Consider the following 13,264-nt stretch of genomic DNA (forward strand, 5'->3'; position numbering starts at 1 on the left):
GGAGTTTGGGTATGGGACAGGGCTCAGCGCTGGGGTAGGGGGTTGGGGTGCAGGAGAGGGTGAAGGGTGCAGGCTCCGGGTGGCGCTCATCTCAGGCAGCTCCCAGAAGTGGCCGGCATGTCCGGCTCCTAGGAGGAGGCATGGCCAGGCGGCTCTGCACGCTGCCCCCGTCCCAAGTGCCGCCCCGACAGCTCTCATTGGCTGCGGTTCCTGGCCAATGGGAGCTGCGGAGCCAGCACTTGGGGCAGGGGCAGTGCACGGAGTCCCCATGGCCACGCCCCTGCCTTGGAGCTGAAGGGAAATGCCGGCTGCTTCCGGGAGCCGCGTGGAGCCAGAGCAGGCAGGGAGCCCCACTGCGCTGCCGACCGGACTTTTAATGGCCCAGTCAGCAGTGCTGACCAGAGCTGCCAGGATCCTTTTTCGACCGGGCGTTCTGGTCAAGAAACAGTCTGGCAACCCTAATCCTTACATCAAACTATAAGTTCTCAAGTAGCATTTTTCTTACTTTGTACATTTTGATTATTAGCGATAGAAATATTTTTCATCTGGGTGGGTACGGTGAAATCAACATTTACTGACACTTACCAATAAAAATCGAATCCTTGCAAGCCTAGCTAGACAGGATTCACAGTGGTCCCTTCTGGCTTTATAAGATATGTTTGAGGCCAGGCCTTCATTTTGGGGGTATGCTCAGCCGTGTTGCCAACTTTTGCAATTTTATCACAAATCTTGCTCTCATGGGATTTTGGTTGCTTGTTTGTTTGTTTTTTAAAGCCTCAGCAGCTCTAGTGATGTGAATACATAATAATCTAGGCTTTAATTTTTTTTTAAACAAAGTTTCTAGTCCTCGTAGCTGTAGAGAAAAGCATGAAAATGTGACCCAAGTACATCCCAAAGGCTCAAAAACCAGAAGGCAAATGAAAAGGTCCCCAAATCTATTATTTTTTAAAAATTTTCAGAACCCACCTCATGATTTTGGAAGGTTTGGGATTGGCAGTACTGGATCAGACATGCTAATAGGGTTACCAACTGTCTTATCACACAAACCCAAACACCCTTCCCCACTCCTTCCCTAAGGCCCCTTCCCTGCCCCACCCAGCCCCTTCTCCAAGGCCCCGCCCCACTCACTCCATCCCCCCTCCCTCTGTCGCCTGCTCTCCCCCTCCCTCCCTCCCTTTCAGCAGGCTGGGGCAGAGGGTTGGGATGAAGGCTCTGGGCTGAGGCTGAGGGGTTCGGAGTGTGGGAGGGGGCTCCGGGCTGAGCCTGGAGCAGGGGGTGTGGGGTGCAAGCTCTGGGAGAGAGTTTGGGTGCAGGAGGGGGCTCAGGGCTGGGGCAGAGGATTGGGGTGCAGAAGGGGGTAAGGGGTGCTGGCTCCCCGAGGGGGCTCAGGGCTGTGGCAGGGGGTTGGGGTGCAGGAGGGGGTGAGGGCTCTGGTCGGGTGGCTTTCATCTCGGGCAGCTCCTGGGCAGTGGGGCTAAGGCAGGCTCCCTGCCGGCCTTGGCCCTGCACCTCTCCCGGAAGCGACCAGAACATCCCTGTGGCCCCTGGGGGAGGTGGGCTCCACGCTGTCCATGCCCTCAGGCACACACACCCCGTAGCTCCCATTGGCCACAGTTCCTGGCCAATGGGAGGTGCGGATTCGGTGCTGGGGGCAGCACACAGAGACTCCCTGACCTCCCCCCTAGGGGCCACAGGGACATGCCGGCTGCTTTCAGGAGCGGCGCGGGGCCAGGGCAGGCAGGGAGCCTGCCTTAGCCCCACTGCACCACCAGACATTTAGTGGCCTAAAATCTCCTGGTTTGGCTTCAGTAGCCTCCGGGAGAAAGAGCCCGATTCCAGGAGACTCCTGGCGAAACGGGGAGGGTTGGCAACTCTTCCCGCTAATGGCGGAGGAGCGTGTGTATGGAACTCGAGCGTTGCTGGAGCATGCTCTTTCCAGGGGCAGTGAGAGCTCCGGCGGTGTTTCTGGGCCCTCTTGGCCCTGCGGTGCCGAATGCGAGACCCGCGTGGCATTGCACTATAAACCCTGCACGTCCCCGTGCAATGGGCAAACTCAGGAGTGGGCGGCTTGCTGCCTGGTTTCTCTGTACACTACATAGGAGGGTTTGAAATGTCCTGGGAGAGCAGCCCCTAGGCCCGGCCGATGCACTGAACCCCACAGAGAGCCTCTAATGCTGATCCAGCCCTGTGGCAGCCAAGGCTCAGCTCCTCCCGGAACCTTTCTCGGCCGGGCTTTACGCCTAGACGGGCCTCTTTAGCTGCAGCACACGAGCCAGTGGGCGGGGTTTGAGCGTGATGGGCGGCAGTATGAGCCAATAGAAAATAAGAGTGCTCGGCGTTACCTTATTTCAGGCCAATGGGAGGGGCGGGGGATGGCTCCCGGAAGTGCCCGTGGAGCTGTGGTGGGCGGAGAGTTAGCGCGGGGCGGACTCGGGCTGGGCACAGGCAGGGGGCAAAATGTCGGAGAGGAAGGTTTTGAATGTGAGTAGGGGGCAGCCTGCGGTGCGGCGCGGCCCGGCCCGGAGACGGGGGGAGGGGCCCTGGAGACGGGCCCCGTAGTGGGGGAGGAGCCCTGGGGGCCCCGTCGTGGAGGAGGGGGAGAGCTGGGGGCCCTGTAGAGGGGACCGGTAGTGGAGGAGGGGGAGAGCTGGGAGCCCCATAGTGGGGGAGGGGACCAGGGGCCCCGTAGTGGGGGAGGGGACCGGGGCACCGGTAGTGGGGGAGGGGGAGAGTTGGGGGCCCCGTAGTGGAGGAGGGGAGGGAACCGGTAGTGGGCTGGGGGGGACCCGGGGACCCGTAGTGAGGGCGGGGGACCGGTAGTGGGGGAGGGGAGGAGCTGGGGGCCCCGTAGTGGGGGAGGGGAGAGGTGGCAGCTATGTCTGTTCTGTTGAGAGGCCTTATAAGCTTTGTGTGTGGGTAGGTTCTGATGGGAGTGTGGGGAGCCCTTACATTGAGGCCCCGCTCCGATCCTCAGTGGATCCCAAAGTGCTGGCGCAATGGGTGATACCCTCTTCCCTCACCCCCCCTTTCACATCCTCACCCCCCAGCCTCCCTGCTGATGCCTTTCTGCTTTGTTCTTGTAGAAATACTACCCGCCGGACTTCGATCCGTCTAAAATCCCAAAGCTCAAGCTCCCAAAGGACCGGCAGTATGTTGTGCGGTTGATGGCCCCGTTCAACATGAGGTGAGAGAGGTGGTGCTGGCAGTACATGTACCGGAGAACCTATGGGAACGCTGTTCCGTCACAAGAGTTTGGCAGGTTTCATAGGCTATCCCTCCCCTTGGTTCTTTACTGTGTTTCCGTCGAGCTGACCATGGGATGGAGGGTGAATCGAGCTATTTGCTGAACGTACTGACTGGATTTTGGTAATGAGGAATGCTTGTGAGGCTTTGGCTGCGCTTTTTTTTTTTTTTTTTTTTTGAGCAAGTTAATGTGTGCACCACAATATTTACAACGGACGTAACCTTTTGGGGGGCAGGTCGGTTTTGTATAGCTATAAACTAAATAGCAGAATCCCCTCTAGAATGGCTTAATCTAGACACTCCCAAACTACTATGTATGCACGTATCGCCTGATGCTTAAATGCCAGGGCTGACCAAATGTTCCCCTGCTGTATTCATAAGGGGCTTTCAGGCAGGCCTGAGGACAGCATGACCAGACTCAACTCCACCCAGTCTTTTGCTTGTGATGGACACACCTGCCTCTTTAGATTCAGCCTCTACTGTTGCTGTAAAAACCTCACAGAAACCAGGGGGGTGGAAAGGATGGTCTAGTGGACGTGACTCTGGTGACCTGGGTTCAATTCCTGGCTTGGCTACAGACTTGTGGTGTGAGCTTGGGCAAGTTACCCAATCAACCCTATGCCTAAATGCCCTGTGCTTTTTTTTAACTAATGGGGGACAATATCTGTCCACTAATAATTATATAATAATATCCATTAATGATGGTGAGGTCCTCAGATTCTACAGTGATGAAGGCCATATAAGTACCTAAATGTCCAGAGTGTGCAGGTGAACGCCCCACTCCGGAGCAGTATGTCAGAGGGAGGCAACTGTCAATCAACAGAAGTGACACTGATCAAAGATTAAATGGAAAAAATAGCAATGTATAAAATAATAAATTAATGGAGATATCCCATCTCCTAGAGCTGGAAGGGACCTTGAAAGGTCATCGAGTCCAGCCCCCTGCCTTCACTAGCAGGACTTCACTAGCAGTACTGATTTTTGCCACAGATCCCTAAGTGGCCTCCTGAAGGATTGAACTCACAACCCTGGGTTTAGCAGGCCAATGCTCAAACCACTGAGCTATCCCTCTCCCCATGTATCTAATGTCTTTCTATTCTGGTCATCTTAGAGGTTGTGTATAACAATAAGTACCAAATGTTCAGCTGGGAATGTGATTCTCAAATTACAATGCCTATTAAAACTAGGCTCCGCCCCTTTGTATGTCAGTTAGACTTCTGTCCTTCTCTAGGCTTTTATTACATTGTGGACCTAATTCGCGCTCTCTTTGCTTCATGTAGGTGCAAGACTTGTGGTGAGTACATCTATAAAGGCAAGAAGTTTAATGCCCGCAAAGAGACTGTTCAGAATGAAATGTACCTGGGGCTTCCCATCTTTCGCTTCTACATCAAGTGCACCCGGTGCCTAGCAGAAATCACATTCAAGGTGAAGATTTTGCGAGTTCTGTAGCTGGGCTCTGGCAGCCTGGTGTAGATCAGGGCAGTGAGTGTCAGGAGATCTCCATTCCAGTCCTAGACGGTTCCCCACAAATGCTACTATTTTAAGATAGCCAGAGGTCAAATTTTGCATCCTAACTACGTCATCTCTATTCCCTTTTTAACAAACAGTAAAGTGTCTCATCCACAGTCTGAGTAGGGCACTACTGCGGCTCAAATGTCTGAGTACCATGGGTGTTTCTAGGGCATAAATAATCATTCTTTTGGCAGGTGATGTGAATAAAACAAGGTTGAAGTAGTTTTATGTGTTGCTTTGAAAATCATACTGGCTGTTCATTACCAGCACTGAATAGATTGACAATGACTGGAGCAATAGCAGCCTGTGGCATGTTCACAATAATTCCCTTGCATTGCCCCTGTCTTCCTCAGACGGATCCTGAGAACACAGACTACACCATGGAACATGGCGCCACTCGGAACTTCCAAGCTGAGAAGCTGTTGGAGGAAGAGGAGAAGAGGGTGCAGAAGGAAAGAGAGGAGGAAGAGCTGAACAATCCCATGAAGGTATTTGAATGCGCCCCCTAAGTCCTAAATATTGGACTGAGATTTGCAGGCCTCAGGCCACTTGTGCTTCAGTGCATTGAAGGAGGCTACTGCCCCAGTTCTGCAACTTTGGAACTGGCCTAGGCAGAGATGGTAACTGAGGTCCCTGCTGGCAGTAGGTTCTGTCTTATCCTGGAATGAGTAAAGAGAGTTTACCACAATCTTTAATTGTACTTCTTAAGATCTGAAAACGAGGCTCCCTATACTCATGCTATTGCACGTCTACTACTCATGCTAAACTCTGTCACTTAGGTACCGTGGCAGCAGGCACCTTATAATTGCCATACTAGTAATGGAAGCTAATGGGATTGTTTAGTCTGCAGAAGAGAAGAATGAGGGGGGATTTGATAGCTACTTTCAACTACCTGAAAGGGGGTTCCAAAGAGGATGGATCTAGACTGTTTTCAGTGGTACCAGATGACAGAACAAGGAGTAATGGTCTCAAGTTGCAGTGGGGAAGGTTTAGGTTGGATATTGGGAAAAACTTTTTCACTAGGAGGGTGGTGAAGCACTGGAATGGGTTCCCTAGGGAGGTGGTGGAATCTCCTCCCTTAGAGGTTTTTAAGGTCAGGCTTGACAAAGCCCTGGCTGGGATGATATAGTTGGGGATTGGTCCTGCTTTGACCAGGGGGTTGGACTAGATGACCTCCTGAGGTCCCTTCCAACCTGATAGTCTGTGATTCTATAATACAGTTCCTGAGTTGTCGGTGTGGCTTACCCAGTACTTCAAGGGCTTTCCTGCTTTCCCCGCTAGGTTTTGGAGAACCGGACGAAGGACTCCAAGCTGGAGATGGAGGTTCTGGAGAACCTGCAAGAGCTGAAGGAGCTCAACCAGCGTCAGGCAAATGTGGACTTTGAATCCATGCTGAAGCAGTATAAGGACTATGAGGAAGAGCGGAAACGAAGGGAGCTAGAGGAGGATGAGACAGAGATGAAGTGAGTCAGCTGGAAACATTGCTCATGTTTGAGTTCTGGTCACGCTTGGATATGTGACACTTTCCAGGCTGCCCCCTGTGGGTTGGGCAGTCGTCTTAACACCCCCCACAGTATTTTAATGGGAGGGACAGTGCCAGAGATCCAAAGGAGGGTAACGCTTGCGATCTGAGGTGGTGGGATTTGTGCATGGTAGGGCTGTAGTGTGGATTGGGATGTGAGGAGATCTAGTAGGATGGCTGATGTCCGACCTATCTAGACATACAGGTAAAGGACACGCATGAGGAGTGGTGGCCCTAATACTGAAAGAGGTAAGGGAAATATAAGTGACCTGTTCCTCCACGGGGAGGTGTTTGCATGCCAAAAATCACGGTCCCAGTTGGCATTTTCGGCAAAGAGATCCGAGACTGAGCTGGCCTCTGAGACTGAACTCTCCTTGAGAGGAGGCCTCTTCCAGGGTGTAGGGCTAAAGTACCTTTGTGTCAGGGTGTGGGGAGAACCCCTACCACTGTGTCTATGGTATTATTCTGGGGCTAAATGAAAGACCTTTCAGCAGCACTGAACTGCATCTAAAAAGGAGACTTGGAGTGCTGCAGGGATTCCAGGCCTGCCAAGCTATGACAGCTAACACTGGGAAGGGAAGATGATGTCTGGCAGCTCTGTGGAGCTGTTGAATTCTGGCAGAGTGCCTGTCCCAGCTCAGTTGTAACATATCAGAACTACAATGTGTGCAGGACAACACCTGCTCTCTGCAGGTCTCATGAAGGTGGATGGTTTTTATTGAGTCATAGACTCCAAGGCCAGAAGTCCACGGAGATCATCTAGGGCTTGTCTTCACTACCGGGGTAAATTGACCTAAGTTATGCTACTCCAGCTATGTGAATAACGCTCTCCAGTCGACTTCCCTTATGTTTCTGGAAGAGCTGGAGTACTGGGGTCCACCGGAGAGCAGTCTGCCATCGATTTTAGTGGGTCTTCACTAGACCTGCTAAATCGACCCCTACTGCATCGATTGCAGCAGCAGTCTCCCCATAGTGAAGACCATCCCCTAGTCCAGGGGTGGGCAAACTTTTTGGCCCGAGGGCCACATCTGGGTGGGGAAATTGCATGCAGGGCCATGGAATGTGGGGCTGGGGCAGGGGGTTGGGGTGCAGGAGGGAGTGCAGTGTGCAGGAAGGGGCTCAGGGTAAGGGGTTGGGGTGCAGGAGGGGTGCGGGGTGCGGCATGGTCTCAGGGCTGGGCTGCAGGGACGTGGTGCTAGCCACTTCCGGGAGCGGCGCGGGGCCAGGGCAGGCAGGGAGCCTGCCTTAGCCCCACTGCACCATGATGGCAATCCCACAGGCCGGATCCAAGGTCCTGACGGGCCGTAGTTTGCTCACCTCTGCCCTAGTCTGACCACCTGCATAATACCGGCCAGAGAACTGCCCCAGAATAGTTCCTGGAGCAGATATATTAGAAAAATCATCCAGTTTTGATTTAAAAGTTACCAGTGATGGAGAATCCACCACTGACCCTTGGTAAATAGTTCCAATGGTTAATTATTCTCTCAATTAAAAATTTAACACCTTACTTCCAGTCTGAATTTTAGTTTCAAGTTCCATTCCTTAGATTGTGTTCTACCTTCGTCTGCTAGATTGAAGAGCCTATTATCAAATATTTGTTGCCCATCTGGGCAAATATAGACTGTAATCAAGTCACTCTGTTACACCTTTCTGGGGGATTCCTTTGATTTGCAGAGCTATGCTGGAACAAGCCCAGAGCAGGCGATTCCTGGAAGACTCTGACTCTGATGAGGAAGCTACCCAAGTGCCCTCAAGATCAGGACCGAAAACGAAACCTACAGATATCTTGCAGGAGGTAAATCCTGGGGATAGGGGCTTTTCCAGCAGCATGGCTCTCCGAGATGGGAGATTTTTCCACAAGGGGACAAACTAAAACCCAGCAAACCACACCGCATGAGAAGTCCCCTGTTTTGGAGACTTTGAGGCACAATTGCCTCTTTTTCATGCCTAGTTTAGAAAATGTGGCTCATTGTATATTAAACTGAAAGGAAGAAATGAGAGATTTTGGTCGAAGTAAACTTCAGCCTGTATCAACCAAGAGAGGGGCTCATCTCCATGGGGGTGAGCTGCCGCTAAGAGCCCCCACCCCTACTGTCATGCCTGATGATGGTTCAGTGGTCAGCACGTTGCTGCCGGCTTTGCTCCCTGTTCTCCGCTTGTACTTGAAAGGATTGTAATGGATTAATCCTTGTACAAACTTAAGTCACATCAATGCAAGATTAGCAGTGGTGGAAGATGCCAGCTGGACAGCCCTGAAGACCGAAGCCCTGTGTTTATACACAGCAGGGCAAGCTCCCCTGCGTGATCTCAGCCTATTGCTCTGTTGCTAGCTCTGAGGCGGAGGGAGCTCAATCCTTGGTATAATCTCCACAGAGGATCCAGCAAACAGGCCAGTTAGCGCCAATTGCAGATGTCGCTTTTTGATGTCAATCCCTGTCCACTGAGACCGTCAAACAGTGCAGGCTGCTGAAAGCTTTCAAGTGACTCCCAAGCCAGGCTGGAGTTGAACTGTGAAATGTTCCCTGTCCCAGTGCTAATCCTGAGCCATCTAGTCACTAGTGTGTTGAACCCAGTGGTTGGTCCAGCAGCCAACACGTGAGGTCACAGAAGCTGGATACTGGAAAGTCCTGTTGCACACATCTGGATCACCCCTCTGCCAACGGACAACTATGCCCGCTGACCAGTGTCTCTTCCAGGCTTGCGGTGGATGCCCCAAGCAATGGGGCATCAGCCCTTGGGGAGGCTCTTCCCCAGCCTTCTTGATCTCTGTGACAGCAAGCTTTCCCTGGTATTCAGCCTGAATCTTCCTGTGCTGATTTCTTCATTCTGCACCTAACAATGCTCTATCCCATCCTAGCCAAACCCTTTCTTCACACCCTTTAGCTATCCAGAGAGGGGCTTTCTCCTTGCAGCTCTGCGACATGATACCTCTGTGTGCAGCTCCAAACCACCCTTGATTTTGATGATGTTGTATAGTATTTTGCATAGTCTTTCTTCCCCCACTAGCTGCTCCAAGGACAGAGAACGTTAATATCTGTGCTCCCTTCTGTAGGATACTGAGCCCCAGAGTAAGAAGCTAAAGACTGAAAGCTGGGAGAGGAGTGTGGGCAAACTGAACAGCAAGTCCCAGCTGGCAGGCCTGGTCACTGTGAAGAAACAGACCCCGGGCTCCACCACAGCTAACGGTGTGGGGAAGCAAACTACACAACAAAGCTCAGGTAACTTTGGTTCAGTCTCACCTGCACGGCAATGTAGGATCTGATTAGCCACTTAACTCCAGGCCACCAAGGTGGTCTCTAACAGGATGGTGACATCAAGCAGTTTAATCTCGTGTGTCTGTGTTGTCTTCAATTATATGTTGCAGTTTAGTAATTCATGACCCAATAGAACTTTGTCAGAATGGCATCAAGTCTGGTGTTGGGATTTCCAGTAGGGCCAATGCCCAGTGTTTCAGAGAGGAAGCCGTCTCCTCTCTCCTGCCTCCCATATAGTGCATTATGGGGAAGTAAAATTCCTTCCTGACCACTCTGGCAAAGAGTTTGTGCCCTGAAGCATGAGAGCCGATTGCCAGTGTCTCAACTTCTATATTAACATTTTGGTGCTCAGATACAATGATGGTGCCAGTCTGTAGAAGTACCATGATAAATATATTGATATTATTGCTCATAAAATTATTGAGCTCCTCTGTTTGTTCTGTGTCTGTACAACGCCTAACCCAGAGGAGTCCTGGCCCATAGCTCGGGCTCCTAAGCGCTACAGTAATACAGACGGTAATGCGAGACCAGGCATGGGGTTTGAATTTACTGTGCTGTTCCAAAACATACAGTGAGGTTGGGGCAGTTGGCACAGCTGTTTGCTACAGTAACATGAACAGCCTGCAGAAGCCATCTTCCGTCTTCGTTTTAAGTTGGTTAAATCTGCTTTTCCTGTACAGGGAGGTTGTTGTATGCTGTGATATTTGGGTTCTGCTATTCTGCCTTCCCCAAACTCCCCTGCACTTTCAGTTGCACACAACCTTCTTTCCTTCCTGTCCTAAACCGTTGCGTGGGATTGCTTTGTTCTGTTGAGCAGCGGCTGTGTTCCATTGCAGAGGTGGCTGCATTTTGATGGCGGGCGAAATGATCCTAGCCCTCTGGGTAGTTTGTTAATCTTTTTGAATGACAGGTGCTATGTAAGATTACGTTGGCTGCTGATCCAAACCTGGTGTTTCATGAATGGCCCAGTTGAATGATGTTTTCCCTGTGTGATCCACACACACCAGTCCCTCCGCCCCCCTTTCCAGCTTGAGAGCTTGTCCACAAAAGACAGTTTCACACACTGGAGGCCACTTCACAGACAGCATCGGTGTTAGACTGAGGGTTGACTCACCTCACCCTCTTCTAGTTAGGTGGAAGCCTCCTATGCTTATCTCAGACGCTTCCATTCTCTTATGTCACCACCAGGGGGCAGGAGGCGAGCCTCCATAGAAATGCGACCGTCTCAACGTCAAACCTTTTAATCCTCATTGAGATTCAGGCAGGGTGCCGAGGAAACTGTTTTACTCCATGTCCTAATGCCTGGTGTTGCAGTGGGTGCCCAGAACATGGCAGTGCCCATCCAGGCAGTAGCAGGAGTGCTCCAACTCCTGATTTCCTCGGGCGTCCATAAAGTGCAGCTCTCTGTTCTCCAGGTGTGGGTGTGGGTGTGAATGATTGAACCTGCTCTGTTTGGCTTCTAGATGCTGGAAGTTGGAGCTCCTCACTACCTGCTGTGACCCAGCCCCCATCAGCAGCCCAGGGCTCTTCCCTCAGCCTGTTGGGGGCGTATTCAGACAGCGAAGACAGTACCAGTGACTGAGTCGGTGGGTCTCTGCTGAGAGTTCACTCCACTTCCTTACCCTGCTGGAGTAGAGCGAGGCCAGGGGTTGGCAATGGGATGCAGTGAGGGCAGAGTTTCCTCTCTTCACCCCACCACCAGGCAGCTGCTGTCCTAACAACCAGATCCTGCCAGAGAGCTGGCGTCCTTGTGCATAGAAGATCCCAGTGGGATTCCCAGGCCATCTGCACACATGGCCAGTCATGTGTAATCGGAGCTGCTCTCCCTTCCTGGAAACCCCTAATGTACCGTCATGTTGCAGCATTCCTTCAAACTGGGATACAGGAGTACTGCTTCCAATGCAACCAGATTGCCTGCAGGCATCTCTTCCCATTAAACATCCATCAATCTGGGCTCCTGTCAGCCTGTCGTGAGTGATGGTGGCACCAGCAAACCAGAGCGGCCCAGGGGAAGAATCTCTATTAGATGAGACAGGCTTCCTCTTTCCAGCCTCTTCGGAGAAAGGTTCCTGACCATGTGTTTGGGGAGATCGGGGAGTAGAAAGTGGCGATAGCGGGAGCAGAGTCCCAAAGCATGTCGGAAGGGGCTGAGAGCAGCAGGTCACCTACTGCGGCTGGAATCCATCATGCTGTCTTTATCGGAAGCCTTGTCATCAGCAGCTAAGTGGAGGGTAATGAAGTGTGTGGTTCTATATACCAGCAGTCTCCTGGAATTCCTGTAAAGCCCAATCTGTCTCCAGGCCCCTCTGTTAACTCTTCCCGTGTCTGAATTCTTGGCACGGGGCTGCGATTTAATGTGTAACTTGTTTTGCTCTTCTCTTGTGTCCTCCTCAACATTGCTACATTTAGCCTGTGCTAAAGTGAGAGGCAGCGCTAATGCCTCTCATTTCCCATGAGGATCATGGAATTTTTAACACAGTTGTTTAACTTCAGATGTAATAAAGGATTCTGAAGAGCATTTCTCCCTTCCCTTGTCATTCTTTATAAAGGGGTCTTCAGATGGTGTTGCCTAGTGGTTAGGGTAGGAGAGTGGGAGTCAGGACTCCTGGGTTCCCTTGCTGGCTCAGTGTGTGACCTTTTTAGTTGAGAAGCAGGAGTCACTAAATCATCTGCCCAAGAAGTCTACAGGAATATGTTGCGGGTGGATTAATTAATTAATTGACTTGCTGGAGTCAGGGATGGAAAAGATTTAAAGTCCTGGATCAAATCTGTGCCCACAGAATACGCAGGGCATTCAGCTGAGTTCAGCAACCGTGTGCTCGCTTCATGCTATTGTGTCCTTAGCTTATAGACTTTAAGATCATAAGGGACCATCCTGGTCATCTAGTCTGATCTCCTGCCCATTGCAGGCCACCGAACCTCACTCCCTCCTGCTCCTGTAATAGACCCCTAATGTCTGGCTGAGTTACTGAAGTCCTCAAATCACGATATAAAGACTTCACGTTACAGAGAATCCACCATTTATACTAGTTTAAACCTGCAAGTGACCCATGCCCCCGATGCTGCAGAGGAAGGTGAACCCCCTCCCCACCCCCGAGTCCTGAAGCCCCTTAAGGTCTCTCAGCAAAGTCAGGGAAAAAACCCAAACCTCCTTGCGGTCTCTGTCCCTCCCCCCCAAGTCCTTCTCTAGATCTGTGTACTGTACTTTCCCTGGGTTCTCCAGTTTCCCATGACATGCTGTGCTCCTTGCTTTGAGTATTAGTGGGGGGTTTCTAGACCTCTCTCCCTGCCCCATTCTGTCTCCCTGTGGCCTTCTAACTGGGCGAGTCAGACAAGACAAGATCAAACAACTGGCTGATACTCAGGCAATAACCTCTTTGTCTCAAGTCATTCCTAACTCCGGCCTGGGCCCCCACACCCAGCAGGGCAGTCCCGGCTCCATCTGCTTTTTACCCGAATGCTCAGGAGCAGGTAGTGGAGAGTGACCATAAGGGGCAAATGCAGCCTTGAGTGTCCCCCTTGTCACTGGAGGGAGGGTGAAGCTGCCCAGCTGTAGCTTTACTGAAACCTACGACTCCTGCAAAGAGCGCTGGGAGGATGCAAGTGTGAGCGTCTGCCAGAGGCTTTGATTTGGGGGTGGGCCGAGCCAGAGACTGCCCTTGCGAAGGCTGGAAGCCCTGCTCCGGGGGACAGTCACAGCAGGGCCTTGTCTGATCACTGTCAGGCTTAAGGA

General features: G+C 51.8%; 1 protein-coding gene across 1 annotated transcript; it reads left to right on the forward strand.

The window, feature by feature from the left end:
• Positions 1-2,417: 2,417 nt before the first annotated feature.
• Positions 2,418-12,042, forward strand: YJU2 (YJU2 splicing factor homolog). Its single transcript, XM_065422032.1, has 8 exons — positions 2,418-2,481; positions 3,084-3,184; positions 4,524-4,668; positions 5,109-5,243; positions 6,037-6,218; positions 7,952-8,072; positions 9,330-9,495; positions 10,995-12,042. The coding sequence occupies exons 1-8, from the start codon at positions 2,458-2,460 to the stop codon at positions 11,111-11,113; spliced, it is 993 nt and encodes a 330-aa protein (XP_065278104.1). The 5' UTR covers positions 2,418-2,457; the 3' UTR covers positions 11,114-12,042.
• The last annotated feature ends 1,222 nt before the right edge of the window (positions 12,043-13,264 follow it).

The sequence above is a fragment of the Emys orbicularis genome, chromosome 24 (genome assembly GCF_028017835.1).
Source record: "Emys orbicularis isolate rEmyOrb1 chromosome 24, rEmyOrb1.hap1, whole genome shotgun sequence".
Lineage (NCBI taxonomy): Eukaryota > Metazoa > Chordata > Testudines > Emydidae > Emys > Emys orbicularis.

What these genes read in the sequence shown, in the direction of transcription:
- YJU2 (XM_065422032.1), top strand. Translation starts at nt 2,458, where the DNA reads ATGTCGGAGAGGAAGGTTTTGAAT. An exon ending in AGCTGAACAATCCCATGAAG is followed by an intron (nt 5,244 to 6,036) that starts GTATTTGAATGC and finishes TTTCCCCGCTAG; the next exon opens with GTTTTGGAGAACCGGACGAA. An exon ending in CTACAGATATCTTGCAGGAG is followed by an intron (nt 8,073 to 9,329) that starts GTAAATCCTGGG and finishes TCCCTTCTGTAG; the next exon opens with GATACTGAGCCCCAGAGTAA.